This window comes from Agelaius phoeniceus, chromosome 5, assembly GCF_051311805.1.
Source record: "Agelaius phoeniceus isolate bAgePho1 chromosome 5, bAgePho1.hap1, whole genome shotgun sequence".
NCBI lineage: Eukaryota > Metazoa > Chordata > Aves > Passeriformes > Icteridae > Agelaius > Agelaius phoeniceus.
The window spans coordinates 8,180,383-8,208,113 of NC_135269.1; the positions used below are offsets into that span (position 1 = coordinate 8,180,383).

General features: G+C 45.1%; 2 protein-coding genes across 6 annotated transcripts in view; one reads left to right on the top strand and one right to left on the bottom strand.

Moving 5' to 3' along the window:
• Window positions 1-16,195, top strand: part of BORCS5 (BLOC-1 related complex subunit 5) — a 60,355-nt gene extending 44,160 nt beyond the window's left edge. Inside the window, exon 4 of the mRNA XM_054631163.2 lies at window positions 12,518-16,195. Within this exon, the coding sequence (XP_054487138.1) occupies window positions 12,518-12,748 (231 nt within the window). The 3' untranslated portion in view covers window positions 12,749-16,195. The remainder of the gene's footprint in view (window positions 1-12,517) is intronic.
• Window positions 16,196-18,658: 2,463 nt separating this feature from the next.
• The window catches only part of DUSP16 (dual specificity phosphatase 16), a 61,010-nt gene continuing 51,937 nt past the window's right edge, over window positions 18,659-27,731 (bottom strand). For all 5 annotated transcript variants that reach the window (XM_077178258.1, XM_077178260.1, XM_077178257.1 and 2 more), the window contains 3 exons: window positions 27,507-27,666; window positions 26,697-26,820; window positions 18,659-22,333 (listed from right to left, as the gene is read on the bottom strand). In XM_077178258.1, the coding sequence (XP_077034373.1) occupies window positions 21,199-22,333; window positions 26,697-26,820; window positions 27,507-27,666 (1,419 nt within the window). In that variant the 3' untranslated portion in view covers window positions 18,659-21,198. The remainder of the gene's footprint in view (window positions 22,334-26,696; window positions 26,821-27,506; window positions 27,667-27,731) is intronic.

Consider the following 27,731-nt stretch of genomic DNA (forward strand, 5'->3'; position numbering starts at 1 on the left):
TGGGGGTTTGATAGAGCCACATGTGCTCTCTTCAGCAGGAGTGTCTGCTCCAGTTTTGTGATCTGCAAAACAGAGGTTTTGACAAGATTAGTTTGAAGGCAAATGTTGACCAGCTCTAAAGGCTTGAATGGGGAGAAAGCAGCAAATAAGTGGGGAGAGGACTACTTTACATTAAGTCCTTACAAGGGAGGATATCTGTTTTGGGTGCCAGGGAGACAATTTCAAGAGTCATGTGATGGAGGATGGTGAATACCAGGGAATGGGAAACAAGTAGAATAGGGAAAAGCTGGGGAACAGAGCTAAATTTTCAGAAAGTGTCCATGATTTTTTGTGCCTTCAAAATAGTCTAGTTTCAGTGCCTTAAAAAAGGATTATTGTGTGCACAATGTACTAAGCTTCTCAAAAATCACATCTTACAAAATATCTGAAGGTAAGCTTATAAAAATTGCTTGTCACACATGAAAATTGAGGCCTGTCTTTTTTCTGTGAAAGCAGAGAGGAAACTGAAAGCCCTCTAAGCTCCTTTCAAAGAAGCTCTGAGTGAAAAGATCTTCAGCATTTCTTACTAGACCTCCAGCAGTGTCAATGGGGTTGTGCTTTTGAAGTATTTGATGTACCCTTAAAGGCAAATGTAATTCCTACATACTCCATGCTTAAGATGTATTTGAAAATGGGTTAGTGGGAGGGCTCTGATGCTTTGCCTTGAAAACAAATGTTAATGTAGTGTTATTTGTAGCTTTTATTATTACCACAGGAAGCCCAGACTGCCAGTAATTTTGAAAACAGAGCAGTTTTTATAATACAAGGTGAAATTTCAAATGTCTCAGTCTAAGCTGCCACGCATCTATGGGTGGGAGTTGGGGGAAACCCCCACATTTTTAAATATAATAAATATTGCTTTTATATTAGTGATAGTTAAATGAATCTTGTCCAGGCAGGCATTATGGCTTGTTTCATACCTGTAAATGCTTTGGGAGGGCTGGCTGTGGTAGGGACAGCTTGTAGCAGTCTGATGTTCCTGCTGGAAATTGAAGGGCAAGGTCCCTTAAGGTGGTGGTAAAGGGGAAAGCTGTCCTAAGTGCAGGAAGCTGTTCCACCACCAGGAATGAATGAGATCTGGGCCAGAAACTTTGGCTGGACATTGCCTGGCTGGGGACTGTGTCAGCCACAGCTGCAGTGAGACTCAAGGTGCTCCTCTGCTGTAAGCACACAGAGCTTCTACTGTGTGAGACACCACAGACACTTCTCCTAACTCCATCCCTCCATGGGCAGAAAAATCTGAAGTGCCTGGGATTCATCCCATGCTCCAGTCACAGCTGAGCTGTGTCCCTTCAGGGAATAGACTCAAATGAAGAGCAAGTTTCAGGGAGGTGTTTTTAGCCTGGTCTTTGGTTTGTTTTGTTTCAGGACTCATCTGAGTGAGGTGTTTATTGCCATTTCCTCTTAGTTATGGTTTCCCTGTAGGTGGTTTCAGATCTGAATTTCCAAGACTGTTTGTGAAATCTGTTTTCAGCAGACGTGCCCTGAGAACTTCTGACTAAGCTGAATTAGGCCAGGAAAAGATGAGTGGCTTTACTAAGTCCAAAATGCATCTTCAGCTTCAGGCCTTTGCTTTAAGGCTCATATGGACCAGCCATGAAGGTACCTTTCAGCTCATTAAAAGGGAGGGCTCAGGGAATCAAAACTAAGCCTGTTGAAAGAAGCCTGGCCAAAGTGAAAATGGAGATGTGTTTAATTTTGACACTACATATAAAGATGTTCTAGATGAAGCTGTGTTAACTTGCAAGCAAAATTGAGCCTTTTGGTTCACAGACTTAAATTACCAATGCCCCAAATCCAGGGAAAGGGGTCTGAGATCCCTTGTGCTATAATATTTCTGAAAAGGGGAAGAACCTTGGTTGAAATACCACTTGTATTTTCAAGGGATTTAATGCCACACTGCCTTTTAGAAAAAAACTAGGGAACGTTGTGTTCTGTAAGAAATAAATAGCTTAAATTTAGTCTTTGGCATCTTGGAATTTGATGGATGAGGACTGTGGCAATCTATCCAGCTCTTTATGTCTCCTCTCATCAGCAATGAAGTGTTGTTTATAAAGACTGGAATCTCAACAGGCACCATCATGCAGAAATAAGTGCACAGGATTATTAAGCTGGAAACATGTTAATCTTCATGTCCTTTAGTTGATCTTACTCATTTTTCTCCAGTCTGCTGTGCAAGTAGCTTGAATACCTAAGTGGTGGGGTGGTGTCTTAACCAGCCAGCACCAAAATGTGAAAATGCTCTTGAAAAGGCTTCACAATTGTTATTTAATATAGAGAATTAATGTCTAGAAGTGTATGCCTGAGGCAGATGGCCAGTGCTCTGCTGTACCTGAACTTTCTGAAGGGATCTAGCAGTTATTAAGGAAGAGGAAAGATTGTTTGCACTGGTGGCAGTCTGAAATCTGTTTTGCTGACATGCACTGCTTTGTCTGGTGTCATAAAAAAGACCAGTCCCTTGCTCCTAGAATATATGTGTGTAATCAGTTCCAGCATGTTCCCTTGTCTTGTGCTTTATGGACTTTTGAGAAAAGATCTAAACTGGAATCCTTTCCACAACTGAATTTCCAAGGAAGAAAATTAAGCTTGAACAAGCATCTAGCAGTCGGAAAGGTTCGTATTATTATAGAGTTTAAGTGCTTAAGAGACTGTCACTGAAGATCCCAAGTTTAGCATGCAAAGCCTTTTAGTAACACTTTCATTGGGATTAGTGCATGGAGTTTATGTTCATCAGGTACCAGAAGGAACATCATTCACTTCCTTCTCACAGCTTACTTAAACTAGGAAACTGCATTTCTTATTCTAGCCTTGTTTTCCCAGGTGGAAAAACTCTCCAACAACCCCCTGCCCCAAGTTTGTAAAACTTCAAATAGGAATACAGAGTGCTAGATTTCATTACAGAGCTAGCAGACTTGATGGTGGATTTGGGCATGAAAGGGGTTTGAGATGGGAAGAAAGCAAGTATTAACCTGGGGTACATCCCAGCTTGCACTTGCAGGAGAAAGGAGAGGATGCTGACTGTCTTGCACAAAGCTGAGGGATCTCACCTGACACACTGTGTGCAGCTCTCATAATGCTCAAACACAAGGAAAGGGCTGTGGGGATGTGTGGGGAGTGGAGAACCTCAGGAAGGAAACTGGAAAAGCTTTGCTCATTCGGCTTAGTCAAATGATGACAGAGATCTTTAGAAAGATTTTTCTTTCTGAATCAGTTTGGCATTAATGTAGACTAAAAATGGCCTTCTCCCTCCCTGAAGGATTGTGTTGATATAGGAAAAGCCAATTCACAAGTTTCATTCTTAACTATTATGTCCTCTTGCAGGGTTGAATTGAAATTTTCAAGGTGTCAACTCTGCCCTTAGGTGAGAATTGGGCTGGGGTGTGGAGGTGCCAGGAATGTTGGCCAGAAGCTTTTCAGCACTTTAATCTTTGTTTTAGACAGGTTAGCCAGCCTTACTTGCAAATATTTGGAGTTGCACTGATGACTTTTAGATGGTGGTTGGTACTTGGGGGAGCAGGGTGGGCCTTGTGTTGGCAATCCCATAATGAGCATTGTGGCAATAATCTGATGTGATCTGCAGAGATGACTTCATGTTGAAAGCATTACAAAACCTTAGTGCAAGTAATCTGCCCATCTTGCTTTTTATGGAGGGAAGGGTTTCCTAAATGTTTCTGTGCCACTGGGGCATGAATGCCTCTACATGAGAACATTTATTTGCCATTATTGCAACACTGCTCTGAGGTATGAAACATATGATTTACTATTAATTAATTCCTGTGGGCATTGCTCCTAACTGGATGTGTCATCTACCTCTAGAAGCCTGGATAAAATGCTGAACTATAATCTAGTAGAATTCCCTGTAATCACATGTATGAACTGTGCCAAAACTGTAGTGAACTGGGCAAAAAAATAAACCTTTTAAACTTTGTTGGTTTTTTTTTTTTTACCTGGAACAGCAAGTGATGCATTTGAAGAGTGGCTGTTGGACTTGCTGCAAATTGTCTGAAAGATAAAATCCCCAATCAGATGAGTTCCAGCTGAAAAAGAGGCTCAGGTAGCAGTTGTAAAAGAAATCAACATAACAGCAGTATATGGTAAAGAATTTATAGGAGTTTTTAACATCAGAAAGGATTCTGGGGTCATAGCTTTTCCTTTTGCTTCATCCAGTCTAGAGAATTTAATTCTTCCCTATGCCTGACATAAGACTACACAGAAACAGAAGTACTTATTTTTCAATTACAAGTTCTTCTACCAGACTGTAGTACAAATTTTCAAATGCCTTCTTGCATTTGATCAATTTATTCTAGAGATTCATTAGTAGACATAAAAAAGAGGAAATAAATACTCAGCTTCCTGTGAATCTTGGGGCCACTGCAGCTGAATACAATAAAAATGAATGCTCAGAGTGGATCAGAGGTGACACTACTGCCACACTGAACTTTTGTGTGAATCACTGATCTCTGATGGTTTGTACTCTTGTTACTGTATTTTGAACAACAGTCTATAGCCTCAGAAGAGCTTGGTCTGGGGTAAATGATAATACAGTGCTCAAGATTTCCTTGAGGCTTTCCTAAAGCCAAAGATTTACTGTCCAGATGTTGGGACCTCCAGAAAATTGCTGGGATGTCTGAGCTTCAGCACTGTGGAAGTTATGGTGGAGTCAGCCTTGGAAGTCTCTCTTCTGGGAATGAAGGAGTAGATCCTCCCCTTAACATAATGGGGTGTGCTTGGCTCATTTCATGTGCTTTTCAAACATGGAAGGAAGAGCTTAAATATTTCAGGAGTTTTTCAGGTTATCAGTGACTAACTTTGTTAGAACTGACATGCCTTTGAGTTTCCCTGGTGAAGGGAAGTTGATTTGGGCTTTCATTGAGAAATGCAGCTGGCAGGAGAAGAGCAAAAGCTTCATCAGGGCTCTCAGGTGTCCAGAAATCCCCAAATCCTGACTGCTGGGCTCATGTCCATGCTCATCTGACACTGCAGCCTTCTTGCATGTCTCCAAGGCATGCAGAGCACATGGAGGGAGGTCTGATGCACCCAGAGGTGTTGCACTGGCAGGGTGAATGTGTCAGGGTGTGTGAACCCAGCTTTGTCTGCAGTTCCCCAGAGAAAAAAGAGGGAGTCTTAGATAATCCTTTTAGCACTTCACACACAGTAGGAAATAGTTAAAGCTCAGCTCCTTTCCATTCTGTGTGAACAGATTTAAGAGCATTTTCTACTTAAATATAATTTTCTTTTAGTGTGTCCAACCCTGACTAAACACAGCAATATCATTCCCTTCTGAAAGACTTCTGTGGAAAAGAAGACCTACAGCTATCAGGTCCCATCTGTGAAGCTGAGAATAAATAGCAGATGGCTTGCAAATGTAATGGTGCTGGCTATTTTCACTCTGAAATGAGAACGGTGGTGTTTTCTGAGAAACATCTCATTAATGATAGTGGGCATCTCTTTTCAAATCAAAGCTTACTTGTGATGGGAAAATCGACTTGCTTTAAGCTAGTCATTGTGACATGCTGAAAGTACAAAACTGAAATTTATTATGAAATAACCCCCTACATAACATTTATAATAAATAATGTAAATAACATTTATAATATTCAAATAGTGTGTCAGCAGCATAAAATCAGGAAATGAGGAGATGGAAGGTTGTGTTTTCTAGCAGAATTATTAGGTAGCCTGAAATAAGAGTTGTGCAAGTTGTCCTTTAGGCAATAGATCTGTAACAGATACATATTTTTTCTTTTCCAGGAACAGCTGATTGAAGACAGATCAGGAATGTGTTATTAATTACTGTGGAATTGTATTCCACAAAAGAGAGGTTTTGTGAGAATATTGCACACACAGGTGCAATAATTTTCTTTGGGTGGGGCATTTGTATTTATTTTTCTTAAACTTGGTTATTTAGAATAGGTATGGAAGCATTTCTAATGCTCAGGATGTAACTTAGCATTTTTAGCCATGATAAATTTTAGAGGTGAGTTCTTGGATGGATGTAGATTGATTAATATGAACACCTTTATAGAGCTGTCATTTGCTGCTATTGTAGAACAAAGACAATGAGCTAGAAATTACTAGGACCTTTTCTTGGTGACAGTTTAGAAGGCTTACTAATAAAATCGGGTCTTTTGCGTTTTTTCCTTTCTGCTTTTTCAGGAATCTTGTGCATTAAAGTCTGATAGAGCCACAGCAAACACTGGGTTTGAAGCCAGGATCACATGCAGGGGCAGAGATGGTGCTTTTAGCCGTGTGACCCTGCTGGTTTGTGACTGTCAGGCTGGTAGCCAGGCCAGCTCATGGGCCAGAACACCAAACCACTGAAGAGAGAGGCTGGGAAGACTGGGAGGTGTGGGAGTGACAAACACCTCCTGTCTGATAACACAAGAGGTAGGGAAAGACTGACATAAAGGTGGAAAAGCTTATTTCAAGAACAAGCCTTCTTATTCTTTGAATTCTGAATGTTTTTGTGTGTCCCAAGGCCTCCCAGAATAATCAGATTTACAGGTGCAGCAGCTTATGTTGATACATGTTTTCACATATCTACTGTAGAACTAAGGGACTAAACATGGATTTAATTTAGATCTTTAGGAGTAAGGGCCTTGATGTACCTATTAATATTGCTATAATTCATTTCCAGAGCCACTTAAAATGGTTACTCTTCGTTCTCTAGCTTGACTGTGATCTGTGCAATCCTTAGCCAGAATAACCCTTGGCAACTATTTACAGAAATGACAGATCACAGAGGGAGCAAAAGGAATATTTTGGCAGTGCTTTTGATCTTAGATAAGGAAATCCTAAACACAAACTATAGTTGTTTATGTGGCAGTGGGGCAGAGGAAGGGTACAGCTCCATGAGAGCTGAAGCTGGGGTCTGTGGCTGGGCATCTCTGTTCTGTAGCCTGGCACAGAAGCTGCCCAGTCAGGTTGTCACTTCCCAGTGTGTGCTGGGTGGGAGAAACAGGGGATGCTCCCAACCATCAGGAAGTCATTGTGATCTGTTGTGCTGACTTTGCGTGACATTATCAAAGAGAAAGGGGAAGAGAAAAAAAATCTATTCATTGAGCACATTTGTTTTCAGGCAGTAGAGAAAGAGGAGCTGTCTTCAGTCTGAAGTGTGTTGATTGAAAAGTATTTTCACACCAGCACAGGGTGACTAATATTCCATGCAGTCATATTCCTGCCTGCTGTCTTCTGATGTGGCTTGTGTGCAGCTGCAGGAAAATGTTCCTTTAACCCCAGTCAAGCACCTGACAATGGGAAGGAAAGGCTGCTTGTGCTCAGAGTGCTCTTCTAGAAAAAGAACTTTCTGGAATAAGGACTGCACCTTAAGAGCTGTGTGTTTTGGAGGGGCAGCCATAGGGGAAATCCATAGGATGGATTTCCAGCTGAGAGGAAATTGTTGGGACAGAAGGACACATGCATGTCTGCATGAGCTCTTGAAGGCTGTTACTAAATGTGGGGGGAAACAAAAACATCTTCTTGACTTTTGGGTATTTTAGGAGGGATTGGAGAAGCTGGGAATGTCCGAACATCCTCTTATGAGATGTATTTGTTTTGTTATGAATGTCAGCAGTGCCTCTCTAGAAATTTGATTCCAAGTTTAATGAACTTCTGATTGCATTTGCATGCTCTGCAACCAGGGAAAATGTGTCTAGCTGCAGTTTTCAGTCTCTCAGTCATTGACCTAACAAGATATGACCTCTGTTTCTGAGAGCTTAAGACACTCATGTGCCCATGACAGGGGTACTGTAAAACCATGCCAGGTAAGAAGTGTGTATATATATATTTGTGTGTGTGTATTATATATATGGGCACTGGTTTGTTTTCAGTGTGGTCTCTTGAAAAGAATTGGGCATTGGCCAGTGCTGACCTCAGTCTTTTTGTGGGCTAAATTAATGTCTTTATTCTGCTTGGCAGTGTGGGCCAAGAAGAATTTTTAAATGAATGCAAGAATTTATGGTGTGCAAGATGTCTGACAGTATCCTCAGTTGTTTTTGTGTTTCACCAGTGTGGTGTTACAAATGGGCCTGTGTAATGCAGAGGAGACTCAGGGCTGACAATGTGAATGGTGTAGTAGGAGCGGCTGTGCTGGGGCCCTTTCAAGTGAGGAAATATCCATCTTGCAGTGTTGTTGGAAGTAATTATTAATCTGTTTTCATTTGATGATAGAAAAGCCCAGTAGATGTCATTTCATGTTTAAATGTAAAGCTGAGGCACAAATTAGTGTCCTGCTGATGATAATCCACAGAGGAGGCATGAGCTTTGAAACAGAAACAGACACAAATTCTGAATGTAACTGGCTGTACAAAAAAAAGTGTGCCATGCTGGAGGGTGAGTTTTAGGCTTGTCTATTTTTATGGACCTGTGCTTCTGAAAGAAAAACTGAAGAAACGCCTCCATCCTTTTTGACGTAGGAAGGGGAGAAAGATCCTGTCTTCTACTCTGGGCATGTCCAGCCCCAGGTTTACTGCTTTGACAGGAGGAATGATTTCTGTGAAGAAATAACATTTGCATTAGGAGCTCTCACCCCTTCATTGAAAGCACATATTTTTTTTTTCTCAACTCCAGATGGGGCAGAACCTCTTGGTTTGATGAAAATTAAGATTCTGACATCACATGCTGGGCTCTGCCCTCTGCTTTGTTCTGTCACTTCTTAACAGGCTTCAAGTCCAATCTTTTAACTCTCCACAAACTCATATACCACTAAGCTGGGGATGTTTGTAGCTTACTGAGTGGTGATGTTTGAAGGACAGATTGGTTGTCAGGGGCTGGTGACAAAGCTGCTGCTTCACATCTGTCACATTTGATGGGTTCAGGGCAGTAGGGTTCAGTTGTCTGCAGCTCTGGTGGCCTGGCATGGTAGGAAGCTTGGAGCAACCAGAGCAGAAACAATGGCTCAAATAAACTCTCTCAGATGGTTTTAGGACTGTGAAGAACTGCTGGCTCTGGGGTGTCTTGCTGGGCTTCCCAGAGAGCTTCACAGTCTGGGAGGGGCAAGAAGGCTGAGAGTTGAATGTTTTCCAGATGAGAATGTTGGCAGGACTTTGTGGCAGGGATGTGGGAGTTGATGGGAACTGTTCAGAGAAGGCAACTTCACTCACTGACCCTCAAGGGTGTCTTGGACTGCCTTGGCTGTAGGCAAGGGACCAGACTCTCCTTCAGCTCCCCTTTTCCAGGTGTTTTTTATTGCTACTGTATGAGGTATGGAATTGAATAGATAGGAATGAGGTGCATTCTTACGTGTATTTCCTGCTCATTATGGATTCCTGCAGGCCAGTGTTAGTCTCTGTGGTGGGTAAATAGGGCTGACCCTCAGAACCTGAAAGCCCCATCTGAGTGCCAGAGGAATGGGACTGCATGCCAGGAGAGATAAAAGCACAAGGTCTGGCACTGGAGGAGCTCACTTGGAGGGGGAGGAGGTAGGAAGGATGTAAGTGTGTACTTAGGCTTGCTTCAAGGAAAGCTGAGAGAAACATTGGCATTTATCTCCAGGAATTAACATGTAGCTTCCTTTCTTTTTTTTTTTAATAGTTAAAAAGACCAGGTTCAGACTGAGTAAAAATTGACCTTTCCTCCCAATTGCTCCATTTCAGTTCTCCCTGTTGTGTCTCAGGCTGTGCAGCTGCTGTGGCCTCCCTCAGCAGGCAAACTTGGATGGTAGGTGTAAGGAAACACTCACTTCCACCCTTTCTCTTTCTTGTGAGGCAGCTTTTTTTATGGCTCTTGTGAATGTGTCCAAAGGTAGCAAAGTGCTTGGAGGCCACTTTGCATTTCTTCTTCCTACTGCAGGTCAGTATCAGCTTCTCCCCTTGTTCCCCATCAGTAAGTGGATATTACTCATACTTACTTACACAAGGAGCCTAAAGGCAGCAGATGGAAATAATTGGAATGGAGAGAAAGGGGGGCCTTGTGTGTTTTTTGCTTGGAAGCTTGGTAGGTGCCAGCTTTGCTTCTTGTACAGTGCTGTGAGGCCATGTGGAGAACCTGCCAGTGGAGGAGAACTTCAGAACCAGAGGAGGTTTCTGCCTTGGTCCCCGTGCTGGCCACTTAATGAGGCATGCTGGCTTTTGGCAGCTTTCCCACTGGCTGCCCCTCCAGGCCACTGTCTCTCATTAGGTTGGATGTTTTCAGGCACTGGATTGAACTCGCTGGTTGGTGGTGGTCTGCTTTTTACACACTGCTCTTTACAGAGCTAGCGCCAAGCTACTAAATTATTAAGCTGGGGTTTTAATAGAAACCCCTGTGTAGGCTTAAATTGTTTCCACTCTATTTGGAGTTTCCTGCTCTGCTGGTTTTTATTTTGTCCCGTGCATGAAGGCATGGAGGAGGGAATTCACAGGAAAGCACAGAGGCAAAGAGGAGGAATTCAGCCTGAGAGCAGTAGAAAATGCAGGCAAAATAAAAGGTCAATTGGTACCTTATGCAGCTCTGATGGAGGGGATGGGGGAAAATGCCCCCTAATCCCTGTGACAGTTCAGTAGAAACTTGTGGGTTTTTTTTCAATGCTGTTTGTAACTTAGGTTTCTCAATATTTTCTTGCCTGTTTTTGACTTGACCTCTTCCCCAGGGCTTCAAAGGGACGTTTGTGAGCACATCCACCTACAGCAGTTTATCCCTAGTGCCAAACCCTGCTGCCACCAGTGGGATGGCAGAATTCTCTCTGCTGCTCTCCCTCCTCAGTGGGGCCTTCCAGTGTTGTACCACTTTCACCCAGTCCTCCCTGCTTTCAGGTTCTCCCCTACAGACCCAGAGCACTGGACATGGGGTCAGGGTTGAACCTGCCTGCTCAGTGCTGTGTAACTCAGGTCAGGTCAGCACCTTGTGTTTTCTTAGCACTGCACTGATAACTGTGTGTTGTTGTCCTGGGTGACAGGTACCTGTAGGGGGATACAGTGTGGGTAAGTGAAGGTGGTATAGAATGTAATCTTATCCCCTAAAGAGTTGCAGCTGGGTTAATTACTAAAGATTAGGAGCAGGCCTGATGTTAACAGGCTGCCGCTGTAGCCAACCAGAAGAGTGTTATAGAAGAGTGGATTGGTGGGAACTGGAGTCACTTGGCTGCTGTGAGGACAAGGAAGAGTCAGTGCTAAGAGGAGCTGCCTACAAGAAACATCAAGGAGGTTGAAACTCTAGCACTATGGAACCCTTGCAATATAATGACAATAGAACTCTTGCACTATAGTGACAACAGGTAGTCACTGTCCTTCATCAGATCGGTTGATTCTGTCACACAGTTCAGGAGAGGGATGTTGTTTGCACCTGTGCTTCTTGCTAGACCAGAAGTTCTCAGCATTGATTCCCTGAGGCTGCTTCATCATGAGCAGTGACCTCCTTCCTCTGGGATCAATTAGATGGGAAAGGTTTGAGAAAACAGTGGGAAGAGGTGGCAGTGGGCTAAAACTGCTCAGAGTGTGTCCTCTCCTGCCCTTCACTCCCAGCCACTGTGGGCTTGTACTGAGTGCCAAGCCAGGGGACTGCTTTCCACAAAGACATCCCAGCTGGAAGAGCCAGTGCACTGGAGTCACTGGGGTTGTTAAGTACAGCTGCAGGGAGCCAAGTAACCGAGCTTGGAGTGTGCACTTGAGGGCTTGGAACAGCCCTGTTACTGAGCTCTTGGAACATGTGGTGCACATCTTAGGATATGTAAAGGATATGTATCTTAGCATGGTTTACAGCTTAAACCATCTGACTGGGCTTGTGTGTAAAGTACTGGCTGAATCCTGCCTGGAGATTGCAGGTCTGGCTGAACAGAAAAATGGGCTGTGAATTATAAAGGCTGCCTTCACCACTCAATGGCAGGAACAGCACTGCAGTTCCTGTCATTGTCATCATGCTCGAGCCATGTTTGGGTACTGACTGTGTTTAATTGCATGGCTAATTTACTTAATGTCTCTCCTGGGGTCACTTATAACACTCTTATTTTTGGGTTTCAGGGAAATTAGGGACACCAGCAATCCATTGTGGTTCTCTCAAGGCAGGAGTTTTCCAGATGATGATGGTAATAACAGCTGTGGCTTAGTTGCAGAGTAACCTGGCTAAACTGAGAAAAATTAGCACTGGCAACTGTGGTAGAGCTTAATGCTGCAAATGAATGATCTCCAGTGAAAATATACTTCAGGTGTAGGCAGAGGCCACAGGTCCCCTGGGTTTGGATAACTTGGAGGATGTTTGTTGGTGTATTGGGAAAACCCTGGCAGCACCTGTTGGCTCAGTCATGCAAATGAAGAATTTTCTGATCAGATATTTAGGTGTTTGGGTGGAGAACTGAGGTCATCATATGTCTTCCCTAGCAGACAACTATGAATCATCCCATTCCAAGACAGACTGGTTATGTACCTTGTGAGGAGCTCCTCTGTACCTGCCTGTTACCTCCTGTTAGTGGAGCATCCAAGGTGCTTGCTTTTGGGAAGGACAGTGTGCTGAAAGGTCTGTGCCAACAGTTGGCCTAATGAGCCTTGCTGTGCTCGTTGTTTTTCCACAGATGGACCTGTCTGTGGAAACTCTGTACAGCCTCATGCAGGAGCGCCAGAAGAAGTACGCCAAGTACGCGGAGCAGATCCAGAAGGTCAACGAGATGTCGGCCATCCTGCGGCGGATCCAGATGGGCATCGACCAGACGGTGCCGCTGATGGAGCGGCTCAACAGCCTCCTGCCGGAGGGGGAGCGCCTGGAGCCCTTCTCCATGAAACCCGACCGGGAGCTGAGGTCGTAGCGCTCCGGCAGCGCCCCCTCCTCACCTTCCAGGCTCCACGGAAGCGCTTCCAGCAGGCTGCACCGGCAGCGTTGGGAGCGGGCAGCGCTGCTGCCGGACTCTGTGCCAGGGCAGCGGAGGGAGAGCGGCGGCAGCTGCCGGAGCCACACAGCCAGGAATCCAGGAGCTCCAGGAGGAGAGGATTTACCCTGCTCTCAGCTCCCTCCTCTTGCCCTCCTTTCTCCTCTGCCACTACACCGTCTGTGAAGACACATTTGTTTCATTGCTGTGACTAGTCCGGGTTTACAGAGGAGGAATTTCCTTTTATCTGATTTAATTTTTTTACTAAAAAAATTCAAAGGGATATAGGGTGTGAAGAACCCTCTAACATGTTTTTTGTGCCATTGGGGTTTAGACAATTAGATGGCTGGAAGGTATTTCTGAGATCCCCTGGCCTTGAAAATATGTGTGTTTTAGAGGTGAAAGTGTGGGAGCCAGGAACTGGCTTACTAAAATCTGGCCATTATCATAATTAACCTGGTTTGCACAGCAGGGTTTTGGCATGTCCTTGAGGCTCCTGTTTCTATGGGCTCACTAATTTATGAGGCTGTAAAGGAGTAACTGCTCTAGATATGTATGTCTGTTAATGTAAAGCAGACCTTATTGTTCCTCTCCCCCTTGCCCTGGCAATGTCCCCATGCCCCAGCTGGTGGCATTTTGTGTCCCTCTGACAGGCACCGGTACCAACCTGCTCACTTTGCATCTCAAAGTTGGACATAAGGTGTCTTTTTTTTATTGGGACACTTGAGTTACCTTGGTGCTGTCTTTTTTACCACTGGGGTGCAGCTGCTTCTTCAAGTCCTTGAGGGTGGAGGGGAGAGACACAAGAAGTCCTCTGGCTCTTTGTGTTAATTTAGCTGCCCTTTGTGCCAGGAGCTGGTGGTGGCATGCTGCTGAATGACTGAAGCCACGGGGCCCTTCTCAGCCACTGCTCCAAAGGCAATGGGATGTTCTTGCTTCCTGCCAGGCAAGCCAAGGCTGAAGAGCTCATGAACCCCAAGGGCTGTTGTGTGTCAGGAGTGCAGTTCCAGCAGTGAGGACAGTCAGGGACAACCCAGCTTCCAGTACAGCACAAGGTAGGGGCACTTGCCAAAGGCAACTTGCTTCCATACTTCTTAGTACTTAAGAGCATTTATTAAGCAAAAGGTTGTCTCTGAGCATTTGGAAGTAAGAGTGCAGTAGGTTTTTGACTGTAATAATTATTGCCTGGTGGCAAGAAGCAAGAGGCTGTTCTCTTGTGGCAATCCCAGAGGTGATGTAGTGTGAGTTTTTGTCATGCAGACTGCAGCCAGCTTAGATGTGCATCTGAACCACAGTGGTGGCTGGATCCCAGGGCCTGCTGAACACTGTCTAGCTGCAGAGTCCTGTAGAGGTGAAGCCCCCTGGAATGATGCCCTGGGAAGTGGGACTGACTGCTTCAGGGAGGGCAGGGAACTCAGCAGGAGGGTTTTTAGCAAAGGCAGCAGGTTTTCTTGCCTGCTACTCCCACCCCAGAGATTTTACACAGTTGTTGGTACATAGGCATATGCTGTGTGTTGCCCAGGATAAAACATCAGAATTCAATCCTTGTTCAAGCTTCCTGCCATGCTTTAGACTTGGTTAAAAGTCTTAAGTTAAAAGCTTACATGAGACCTAACCTAGGAAAAGCTGCTTGTCATGGCCATGCCCTTGTGGGTCCTCATTGTCCATCATGGAATGTGTCTCTGCCTCCCACCATCAGACACAAGAATATTGAGCTGCTTTAAATAGTGGCTGCAGCCATTTTTGTCCTCTTTGTCCAGATGATGCTGTCTGGATGTTTAAAATGTGCGACATTCAGCTGTCTGCCAGACGGGATCCTGAGTGTCCCACACCCCGCTGTGCTGGAAGCCTGTGCCAGTGGGAAGATCCTGGTACTGGATGTCAAGGCAGATGCTCTCTCCTGTAAGACACTTCTCTGAGGCTTGTGGACATTTGGCCTCAGGCCATTAAGTATCAGATCAAAGCACTGCTCCCTGCAGTGCTAATGAGGGCAAAGCAATAGTATTCCCAGCTGAAGGCTGCAGGAGGAGCGCTGCAAATCAGTTCCTTCCTCATTTGCCAGAAAACACCAAGGCACTGAGCTGGAAATGGGAGAAAACCTTTGTTCCTAGGAACAGTGCTCTTTAAACTTGTGGCTGTGCTGCTGGGCCTCACACACAGAGCTTCTGGAACAGCAAGGGCAGGTTGTGGAAGGTGTCCTAACTGAACTAGAGAGAAATTAGAGCTGAAATGTGAAGACCAACCTTTTCCAATGCTCACATGCCACCACCTTCATTCCACAGGTGATAGTCTCTCCTATGGGTACTGTAAGAAGCATGCACCCTGTAAATGCCCTTGAACGATGGTTTACAGTTTTATTTAAAACATTGTCACTGCCTTCAGGAACTACAAGTCTTTGGCCCTCTTGCTGAGGGGGAGATGTGTCCTGCCACATCTTCTTGAGCTGCTGTTTGTTGCTTGGCTGCTCCTTTGTTGGCTTTGCTCCACGTGCTGCTTTCAGCTTCAGCTCAGATGCAAGTGATGCTCAGGGTAAGACTGACGCAGGAGCTTGGAGATGTGACTGGAATCACCTTTCTGCGCGTGAATTTCCTTTTCCAAGCCAAACGCTCTTGGAGGAGGCCTCAGGTATCTTTAGTGAATGTACCAGCTGTTACTTCTGTCACAAATTTAGTGCTATGAACAGTGAATAATCTGGTGTGCTCCCCTGAAACCAGACACTGCTGCCCTTTTCTGCTTTCTGGTGGTGTGTGCTCTGGGTACAGGCTAAGCTTCTTGATACCTGATCTTGGGAAAAGCTGGGGAGCAGGACGAGTCACTGGAGCTGGGGTTCTCCTCTGCCCTGAGCTGCTCTGGCCCTTCCCCTGACTCTGCTGTTGCCACTCCCCCGTTGTGCTGCCTCTGGTGCTCCTTGTGTCTCACACTGGTCACTGTGCTGCCCAGCAGAGCAGGTTTGCTTTGTTGTTTCCGTTGTTTTTGTCACTGTATGCATTGACAGGGTGCTAAAGTGCCAGCCTACCTGCAGGGCAATTCCTGTGAAGATCTGATGAAGGGGAGAGAAAAAGAGTTTTTGTTGTTGCTTTTTTTTTAATATATGTATTTTAAATTAAATATATTTAAATATCCTTAAAATTTTCAAGTGTGTGTAGAAATACATGTTTTCACAGGCCCATTGGTTGCATGAGCCAGCCCCTCTCTCAGACTGTGTGCCAGTAGTTTCCCAGGTACTGCTGTAACATCCCTCCTGTTCCCAAGTGCCAGAGGGTATTTTGATTGCCAGTCTTGTGGCTGAGCACTCCATGGTTTATGGGTGGTTACCCTGTTCAGCTTCCTACATGCTCCATGTTCCACAGCTCCAGCATTAAAACTCCTGGTGTGGCTCTTTTCCAAGTGTGTTGTTTCTCCAATTGCCTTATTGCTCATTCTTCGTTCCCACTTCCCACCTTGGTGTCTGGGCAGTGCAGGCTGATCTCAGCTTTACTTTGCACCCTCTCTGTGACATGGAGGTGGCTGAATTCAGCTGCCCTGGGACTGCCTCTGCTATGGGATTGAAAGGAAACATATTCCCAGAATGAAAAGAAATGCTGGTTGGTTTTTCCCCCCCGATGCTGTCCCAGTTATGGTTGGCACTGGTGTCCAGTTTGAATAGAAGATGTGAGCAGCAATGCTTGGGGCTTGGCATTGGGAAAGCAGAATGGTCATGAACTCTCACCTGCACAGGTGATACTGAATAGAGAGGCAGATTTACAGGGTTTCTTTTCATTTTGCTGCTGTTTTGTTTTTGCTTTTGGTTTCTTTTTTAATGGCCTGATGCCCCAGCCTTATCGTTGCCTGTAGTGTCACACTTTGGCATTGTACAGCAGTGGAGCACGGTGAGGGTCCCTGGGAACGGCAGCTGAAATCCACTGCTCAAAGTGAGCAATCCCTTGCAGCAGGACAACTCTCCAGGAGTGTTTGGCAGCATTTTACATGCCAGGAAAGCAGCCCCTTCCCAGAGGGGTGGGTGTTGCAGAAGGCAAGAAATAGCTCCCTTTCCTTTTCTATTTATGGTGACTCTTATTAATATTCTTGGAAGTGCAGAACTAGCTCAAGGCTTTACTGCAGAAACATTTCAGTTTGCCTCAGAGCAACCATTTGGACCTGAGGGCCAAGAAGTTCTTTGCAGGCAGCATTCAAAGGGGAAGTGCTGTTGCCAGGCAAATCTGATGGATTAGGAACACTGTTCTACCTGAATTCTCAATTGTGGACTTGTGTGTGTAATGTAACTGTGGTATTATGTATGTTACACTGTCTAAAAGTGCTAGAATAACCACTTTTATCACAGATTAATAACAAATACAGACTAGCTAGGTGTATGGCTGGCTAATTAAGATGTCTGGCTAGGTAAATTTGGTTGAATCACAATGATTTTGGATTTAAAAAGTAACAATCTTATTAGAACCCTAGTGCTGTTCCCCTTGTTCTGGTAGAAGTCAGTTTGTAACTTGTGCTGTGAATCACAGCATATTGAGCACCTAGCTGATGAATACAGGTAGTAAAGACAGTAGTTCACCTGATTACCACATTTCTATTCTCTTATCCTCCCCAGCCCCCTCAAAAGCAGGGCTACCTGATCCCTGCTGGGAGGAGGTTTGCTGTTTTCAGTTCACTTCATTCTAGGAATGCCATTGTGATGGTTACATCAGGAGCCCAGTGACCTTGGGGACCTCTTCCCAGTAATGCCAGGCAGAGAAATGAAAATGAGATGTTGGTGACATGCATGAGGCAGATTTCAGTTGCCCCTTGGGTTTTTACTGGAGGTGGAGTTAGACTGTCTCTTCCCAGAGCTGGCTGGTGGCAGGGCCAGGGATGCAAAGCAGGCAGGAGGAATGGTGAAAGCTGAAGTGAATGCTTCAAAAAACAGAATTTGAGGGAACAGAGCTACTGCAATCAGAAGTGGGCTTCAGAGTGGGGTGAGCAGCTAAATCTTAGAAGATTGTCATGTCAACCTGTTGTGTAGGCTCGGCAGCTGATGATGCCATTGAATTTGCATGGTTCTTTTTTGTTCTCTAGAAGCTGCTAGATCTTGTTTGTAGAAAATAAGCACAGAAACTCACACAGGTTGTTCCTTGTGCTCTGACGGATGGTTTGGTTTCTTTTAGAGAGGATGAAGATTTTGCATTTCCCTTTCTGGGATTGTGCTTTGAAATTCTCAAAAGAAAAGGCTTTGTTACTGCACCCTGTTTGAAGCTGCTGTTACATAAGCTCAGAGCTTTCTCCTCTAAGGATACAACTGTGGCAGCCCTCTTTAATTCTAATCTGTGCTATATTTGTGTGAGCCGTTCTCTGAAGCAGCAGTGGGGGTGTGCTCCAATCTCAGTGAGCAGAACTTGCCCTGAATTCTTCAAGACTGACAGCATTAGTCAAAACAAGTATTTAAACAAGTAATTAAATTATTTTTCAAATAAGTAGTATGGGAGGGAGGGAGGCAAGAAAAAAGCATGGGGTTCATTCTGGGTAGCTTCAACAATTTGAGATACTTGCTTCACCAAGACCACACCAGCTGCCTGAGGACCAGGTTACTCACACCTGGATTAGACAGTGGGGGTGTTAATGCAGGCAAGTGCCACTGCTGCTCATCAATGGAGCAGAAGAAGGGGGATAATCAGGGACAGGTGAGAGCCCTAAATGGTTACTGGTGCTGTAAAATCACTGCTGTCTGTGAGCAGTGGTCTAAAGCTGCTCCAGCCCTGTCATTCATGACCACACCTGCAGGGAAGGGGTGTCCCATAAAGGACAAGGCCCCTGCTCTCCTGGCTGCTGGGGGAGTGGGTCCTGCTGCAGGTAAGACACTCCACAACTCCTTCCCCAGCCTTCTGTATAAACAGGTACCATTTCTGATTTTATTTCATCATAACATACATGTAATGCTCATGACACAACAAGATGAGAAACTCACATCTCTCTGAACCATTTCACCAGCTTGCCATACACCAAACATGCCAAGTATGCCACACACCAAATGCCATACGTTATATTCATTGTGAATATGTACACATTTTTCCCTCTCACATCCTCCACTTTGCTTTTCAGCCTTCTGCAAACCATTTCCAGTATTGTTCAGGGACAGGACTCTAGTTCAGGTATGAGCCAGGGCACCACCCTGTGCAGGACATGGGGTTAAGGCTTCCTCCTCTGGGAACCTGCCCCCTCTAAGTACTGAGCCTACACCTTGGATTCATCCAGAACACACTGGGAATCACGAGGAGCCACCAGACCAGATTTCAGTTCTTCAAAAGGCAATCAACCAAACCAACCCCAAACATACAAAGAAGGGGAGCACACACATGTCTGAGGAAGCACAAAAGAGGAAGAATCAGTTTCTGCCTCTAGGGATTGATACGTGTTCACTCCCATTAACTGGTTTAAATCAAAGCCACCCGCTTTTCCTGAAATGTGGCTGAGAGGAGCCCTGCTCAGCTGTTAACACAGGCAAACACACACACAGCTGAAAATAGCTGTGATGTCATCACTTCCACTGGAGATGTAAACAGAGACAAGTGGCAGCACGTTCAATGAACAGCCAGCACCTGACACAGTGGCCAGGGTGGTGTCAGCCTCTCCCTTGCCCAGGCCCTTTGTCCAGCCTCTTGTACACGCAGCACAAAGAGCCTCTGGGCTCAGGGACTCCTGGTGCCTCCTCTCTCTGTGTCTTTTGCACTTTTTAGGATCAAGTTAATCAATGCTGTAGCTTTCAGTGCTATTTTCAACGGTCCATTGTAGGAAATTAAAGTCACATCCTAGCCACAAAACAAAACAATGACAAAAATCTTCTCCACTTTTCAGTATAGTAAAACCTGAGATTTGAGTCACAAACTAGCTAAACTTACAGTAAAAAAACCCCAAACATAACCCAAGCTGCTGACTTCAATTAGGGCTTCAGTTTGCTGCTGACAATTTTTTTTTTTTTAAAGCTGTTGGTCAGGGTTAATTATTTGTTACTACAGTTTTCAGCTGCCTGCACTGAAATGGGACAAAAGAATGCAGTTTCCCCTCAACATGTTCTGAGGAGAGCTGGGAAGGCCCTGAGGGCAGGAAGGATGCAGCTTTACACAGTGGCTCTGGTACCATCCCTCGCTGCCCATAAACCTCGTGGCAATGAGCACACGGAGCCCAAGGTGAGCAGCAGCCAGGGTGGGAGGGGAAGCAGCTGGGTCGCTGTTAAAAACATGAGCAGGGCTGTGCCTCATCTCCTGTGAAACCTCCATCCTCGAGATGCAGGTGTCTGCCCTGGGGTGCAGAGGGTGAGAACGTGGTAGAGCCTTGAGCATCTGCAGTTCCACCCTGGAACTGCTCCATTAAGGACAAAACCCACCACAGCTCAAACTTTCTTTAAGGTTTCTTTACCTTAAAGAAACACCAAACATTTGAATTGTTTTTCGGCAATTGAATTGTTAATGGGCAAGAAAAGTGTGTTGTGGCCACTCGTACCAGCCACTTCTCTTGCACGTAGCTCCACGTAGCAACTACTCTTTTATAGCTTAGAAGCCAAAGCAGCTACCCCTCTCCCAGAAGCCAGTTTAGTATCAAAAATACAAATACTTTATCAAAAGACTGGGGGAAACAGTGCTAAGTATGGTTCATTCATCTTTTAAGATTAATTGCTACTGAGCCAACTGAAACACTTGTGCGTGGACAGCTTTAAAAAAAAAAATTAAACGTGGCCAGTCATTACTTGTTCACATTGTTTATGAACTCACTACCAGCATGTGGCAGCCATAAAGCCCTAGTTTATTTTATGTATTTTTGAGGTACTGGGGTTTTTTCTTTCTCTGAAGCAGCTCTCTAGCGAATCACCTAAAGCCTATTCATTAGAACAATAGTTACACCAGTATTTACATTTGTCTGAACGGTGTGTTCAGACCAGCCTTGCTGTAACCGGTCCCTATGGCCTTTGGAATCGCTCCCAGTCTCCTTTTCTTTTAGGAAAAAGGTCTCCCTCCAGAGGTTGGCTCAGTGTCAGGGCTAAGGTGCACTGGTGAGGACGTGGGGCACGGGGAGGGAAGAACAAAACTAGTTCTGACAGGTAGGAGCATGGTTCAGTGAAAGCAGAGAAAGGGTTTGACACCAGAGAGCTTCCTTGTTAAAAGCCACTGAAAGGATGGGCAATCCATTGCACAGGGTTGCTTCCTCTGACAGGGAAAGGTCTGTGAAATGTTCTACCCTTCTCCCGGAGAGGAGAGAAGCCCAGCAGCAACCTCGGTCTCCCTGCAGTACCACACCCTTTCCCTGCTCCCAGCAAAGCCTCCGGTTCTTCCCTCTCCCCCCACCTTTTTACCCAAAGTTTCAGATTTACAGGGACCTCTCACACGCCGGGGGAGCAGCTCTGCCACAGTCACAGGAGCCTCCGCCCCTCAGGACACTTCAATGATTTCCATGCTGCCTGAAAAGCTGGACTGACTGCCCACTTTGCCCAGTTCCTCTCTGGATCTGTTGTCCGCCAGGATGCTCTCCCCGAACTCCATCTGGCAGCTCCTGCGCTTGAACTGCTTCTCGAAGGAGCTCTCCTCGTGCCAGCTGCGCCGCGAGTCGCCGCGGTCGGCCTGGCGGGCCCGGCGGCGCACGGCGCTGGGCTGCTCGCAGCCCGAGGGCAGCTGGCTGCAGCTATAGGCGGGGAAGGCGCCGCCGCCCCCGAACACCGCCGAGGCCGAGTAGAAATGCGAGGAGGACTCGGCGGCGAAATACCAGCTGTTGGTGAGGGACGAGGGCTGCGGGGCCAGGATGTCCGAGTGCCAGCCCTTGAGGCCCAGCCCCGCGGCGGACTTGGCCAGGTGCTGCTGGCTGGTGGAGAGCCCGAACACGAAGTTCGTTCTGTAGGTGTCCTCCACGCTGCCGCTGCGGTGCAGGGGGTACAGCAGGGACCGGCCCGCGTGTGGCCGTGAGGCCGCGCTGTCCAGCGGCCACGGGCTCGGGCCCTCCTGGGGTCGCGCCGCCTCCTCCTGGTCGGGGCTGCTCTCCGGGCTCTGCTCCGACACCTCCTGCACGGGGGAGAACTGGCACAGCTTGCCGCTACCCTCCAGGGCAGCCGCGTGTTTGTAGTACTCCAGCGTGTCCTCGGAGGAGGCGAAGCCCTGCACCGATGCGGTGACGCAGCTGCTGCTCGCTGAGTAGGACACGGATTTGATGTCCAGGGAAAAGGAGCGCTTCAGGCGGTTGCTGTCCTCCACCTTGTCCAGGGAGACGTGCAGCCCGTTGATGCCCTGCACCAGCGGGCCGTCCTCCAGCGGCGCCGGGTGCCCGCGGGTGTCCGTGGGCTTGGGCTCCAGCAGCTCCGAGGCGGCCGAGAGGCAGAGCTGGCCGGGGGAGAGGCTGCTCTGGCCGCCCTCCAGCACCTGCACCTGCTCGCTGCTCTTCTCCAAGTGCAGCAGCTTCAGCTTGCTGATGGGGCCGGGCTGGCCGCTCTGGTTCTTGAGCTTCTTCTCGAAGTCCAAAAGCTGGCCCAGGAAGTTGAAGTTGGGAGAAATGGTTGGCCTCTTTTCTTTCACAAATCTGGTAAGAGGGGACAAACAAAGGGAGAATTAATTCAAGAGCCTGCTGCTCAGGTATAAGACAACCCTACACTGAATATTTTGCCAGCCTATTCTTAATTTGGACTAAGGTTCAGTCAAGCATAAGTGACTTGAGGATGGAGTTTAAAAAAGGCAAGTTTAAAGCAAAATGATGTTTTCTGCATGCTCTCAATTGTCTCTGTGAAAAATGCCAATCACTTCTTTTTAAAATTTTAAAAGTTTAATAGTAATAAAATGGTTATAAAAATAGTAATACCATTAGACTAATTATAATTTGGACAAATTGAAGTAGGACAATATGAGACAATAGAGACAAAGAGTTACGGACATCCAGGTACCTTTTTCTGGGCAGCACAAGCCCGAAAAAGGACCCACGTTAACAAAGGATTAACCCTTAAAAACAATAGCCTGTTGCATATTCATACATCTCATACATGATGCATAAATTCCATTCAAATACAGGATTCTGTCATCGTCAGCTTCTTCCTCTGAATCCTAACAGCGCCTTCAAGACAGGATGAAGTTCGTTTCTTCTGATAAGAGGACAATAAATTCTTTTTCTCTGATTTAGGTGTCCTGGGGCTGCTACCTCACTGTGAGTCCTTTCTTTTAAAAAAGTATCCTCCATAGCATACTTTCTATTTTAACATTTTTTTATAACCTAAAACTATGTTTAACACTTCAGAGAATTAATACAGCATTACTTTCTAACACAACACATATAATATTCATTTTAATATTTGCGAATAGCCAGTCATAAAATACGCATTTTTCACATCTCTATAGTTTAAAGGTGGCTAAAAAGTGTGGAGGGAAATAAACATTTAACTCTCCATGATGCCCACAAGTGATTCAAGTGAATAATTTCCCGTATTTACTTCATCACTGGGATCTTTGCTACCTTGGTTTCTGACCAGAGTAAAGAACTCCTGGAATTTTGCACAAAAAGCACTTGAGCTTTAGCCAAGAGACTACTTCCCATGTGCTACAGAGAGTGGACACCTTCCCCACCATTCCAGTGACATCACCTGTTCCTGTCAGCCCTCTCTTGTCACCACTGCACTGCCTACCCTGTTTGTCACTGTCAGGCAGGACAGAGAGCCCTGGTGCATTCTAACCTTGTCCAGCAAGTGCCAGTGATTTCTGCCCCACACTATAACTGACCACTGATGGGGTGACCAAAACTAGAAAGGTGCAAATGCAGCATTAAAACAAAAACCCTCTCTCAAGCCCTGCAGGGGTTCAGCACTACAAGATTGCCAAATCTCTGGAAGAGTTCACCTGTTTTGGGTATTTTTGGGTGCTGTAGGAAGCAGCCTGACTAGCACAGGTGTGCCCATCCATTCATGCACTGTAAGTGCAATGGTAGGGAAAATGTTTTGCTGAACCAAGATTCTAAATGTACAAAAGACTTGTATCACATGATTGCTGTTATTTATTTCAAAGTTAAATATAAATACTTGTTTCCTACCTGTCTGATTTGCAATACAGATAAATAAGTACTTTGCTTTTAACAGGTTGCAAAACAGAGGTGTCCAAATCCCTCCTCCTCCAGTTTTGGTTTTGGTTTTTTTAAGAAACATTCCTGGAACTATGCTTAACCAGATGACAAGAGAATTAACAAGGAAAGAAACCTTGAGGAACTAAATCTTGTACAAACACACATATAATGTGTCACTGGGAAAATTAAATACCATTAAAAATAAAACCTGTCTGAGGAAGTGTACAGAAGATGAGTGTGCAGTCATTAAAAGCAGTGTGAGAAAAATGGAAAGGCATACTTGTGTATGTGAGTACATGCTAGCACATGAACAATGTCAAAACTTGCATTTTTTTATTACTATTTTTTTTTAATTTGCCAGAGAACAAACAATCCTAGGAGTAGTCAAGCTGACACTATGACCTGGAATACCAGATTGCACAAGCTGATAGTGGAAACTTCCACCAAGAAGTGTAACACTGGCAAGTGGAGAAATCTAGTGAGTCTCCTCAGGAGAAACTCTGTAGTTTGTCCTCTTAGCATTTGATGTGAAGTTTTTTAGCAATTTGCCCAAGAATTCATAGTCTTTGTTCATTTTTTCCCAGTCAAAATTGTTGTACTTGGGTTAGTTATTAGAGGAAGGTCCTTCTTGCCTGTGTTCTGGTAGCATCCTCAACACTGTTCTTTCCACTTTCTCCTCTCTCTCCAAAATACTGGGCAGTCCCAGATTTAAAACTAGAATTTTTAAAAATGAAAAGAGTAGGGAAAGCATGCTGGATCCTCTGCTTTGCAAGCTTTTTAATCTCAAAATATGCATTATTTTTTTCCAATTGGAAAACATGTATAATGTTTAATTCTTATGTTTATTTCTGTTAAATAATCCATTATACAAAAGATTTTAAAAGTTTATTTCTTTGACTTTGGCTTCAAGTAGTAGTATTACCTTTTTATTTTTGTAATTTTGTCAGACAAACATTTTATCTAATGACTTCCACTAATTCAAAGAAAAGAATTTTTCTTTTAAGCTTGGCCAACAAGAGATCCCAAACCAATGAGTGAAATGTTCTGCAGATGATTCTCCCTGAGCCATATCAAAGGAAATATGACAGAATATAATCTAAATTTCACAGCAGTTGCTCCCTCCTAAGAGAAAAAGACTTAGTGGGATTGATCCTTCACACTCTGCTCATGCTTTTGATTAAGATACAAACTGGAATTTAATGCAGAGATTTCATGGAGGAATTTAGAAGCTCCCTGAAGAAGTTCCTTGAGGTGTGTGCATTTTAGCAGTGTTTGGTTCTCTACAGCTCTGCCCTCAGCCACTACAGCCTCAGACCAGGCAGGTTTTTCACTGAGCTCACACCTTGCACAGTATCTGTCCACATTGACTATAATTGTTATCTGTACCTGAAAAACTGAGCTTTAACTTCTTAACCAAACCTGTTCCCTGTTGAAATTCCTGCACAACACCAAGGCTCTAGTAAGGAAATGTGGGAAGTGTCCCAACACAGCAGGAGAGAGCTGTAGCTCAGGCCCCTCTTACATGCAGCTTTTTCACTGCACACACAGCAACATTCAACAGCTTAAAAGAAAATTTTCTGTGGAAATCACACTCCACATGGCAATACCCAGTGCTCATCTCTCTGTCCTCATCCCTGTTTTGGGGATGGTGGTTTGGAATCACACACAGGTGATTCCAAAGGGGCTCCTCTGCCCCTGCTCCAGGGCAAGTGCTCAAACTGGTTCTGTGTAACTCCTTACAGTGATGCACTAGCTGTGCCAGGGAGCCCAGCAAAAAGAAAATCACCATTTTCTGTACAACACAACAAAGCAGTTGGCTAAAGTAAATAAAGTAAGAAGTCAACCAAGACACCTGGTGGAAAGTGTTCACAATCCAAGTATAGAAAAAATGGTATCTGTAAAGGAGGAAAGGGAAGGGGGTCTCCACAAACACTACCAAATGCCAAATGACATGATACTTCAAAATGCTTTCCCACACAGTTTTTGGTTCACTTCAAAAGCAACAAAGAAGCTCTCTCCATTCCTGGGCATTTCACTTTCAGGCAGCTCTTTGTGAGCACTACCAGACTGCAGGAAACAGATCCAGCCCAGTATTTGTCCTAAGTGTGGCTCTAAATACCAAATACCCTCAGTTCTCTCTTCAGCCTTGACCACTCTGCTGTCCCTGTGGCTCACAAGATGCTGTTACATGTGTGTGTTTGTACACAACAGCTGTGGGTCAGCAATGATGCTCCCACCAAAACACTCCCAAACCATGCACTGCTCCTCTGCAGCAGGATGGAGAGGAGAGCTGGAGGCACATGGGCTGAGATAAGAACAATTTACTGGGAGCTGTGATGAGATTAGAAAATGAACAGTAACAGCAGCATAGTAATGGCAGAGGGGTGAGAAAGAAGGCAAATGATTCACACCATGTGGGAACCCCAGAGCACACAACCCTGCCTCAGAAGGGACCCTTCCCCTGCTCCCAGCAGTGACAGGAGGTGGCACAGAATAACCTCCAGGTCCTGGCCATGCCTCTCCTGGCTACTGCAGAAATTAACCCTGTCCTGGCCAGAAGCAGGACAAGACACATACATTGAATAGGCAGTTTACATACCATGTGTTTGCCTGCTTGGATCAAAGATCATTCTGCAGTGGGAAATTAATATTAGCTGTGTGATGTCTATTCAATACCATTAATCTGTTTCTGGAGGAAACCTATGCTTAAAACAAATGTGGCCAGTGAACTACGAGATAAAATGTCTGCTTCTACCCTTGGTCATAGAACCTTTTATAATCCACCCTATAAAAACAGGGCAACAGGCACAAGAGTTAGTAGGAAGGGAAGATTTGTCCCTACCTGTAAGCTTCATCCAAGGACATATCCATTCTTTTCATGATGTATGCAATGGCAATTGTGGCAGAGCGAGATATCCCAGCTAAACAGTGCACCAACACATGGCCATTGGATGCTTTTGCTTTTTCTACATGGCAAAAGAAATTGGCAACTGTCAAACTCAGCAGCATCATACCAGGATAAAAAGTTTTTAAAGAAAGCAATGTTATTGAAAATTATTCAAAGCTTCCAATTGAACTGCTAATTGCAAATCTCATGGAAGCCTTGAAACAAAACTCACTTATTTCCTCTAGCACTGTGTAGTAGCATTGAGTATAGAAAAAGCATGACTACACACAGGAAATATCCTGCAGTCACAGCATAGCTCATTTTAATGTGCACATAAACAGCCCTATTTAGATGTCTGGGAAAGGTGATTGTTTCTAATTTTATATGCAAGTAAAAAGCAAGCATTCATGATGGAACAATCTGGCCAGTTCAGACATGGCTAGTTCACTTCCCAAAGGTAAAGGCAGAAGTTGTGTGTCCAGATTTCTAACCCCCTCTCTGCAGACATACATCAGGCATCTGAGAGGCTGCCTGAAAGCAGCTCTGAAGTGTCTTTGTTCTGGAATGCAGCAACATGCAGTGGCACAATCTCCCCACTTTTTGCTCCTGTGCTTATGGAGTGATGCTGATCATGTCCATAGATCCTGAGGATATTTTCACACTACCCAGAAAGAGCTCTGGGCTTCTCCAGCCCAAAACAGCACAGCAGACACACAGAGAAACCCAAAGACTGTTTGAGAGAGAGAATTAAAATTTTCCACTCACCTATAAAATCGACTGATTTATCCAACCAAGGCAGAATTTTCTCACAAAAACTGTCATTCACAGGCACTCTGAGGAAATGGGATTCTGGAATAAAATCAGGCTTTGGACAAGTATTGCTGGCATTCAGGACGTAGCCAATGTCATTCTGCTGCATCAGCTCCTAGGAAAGAGAGGAAGATTGAGCCTAGGAAAGTCAAATGGTACCTTTGGCACATTACAAAGCTA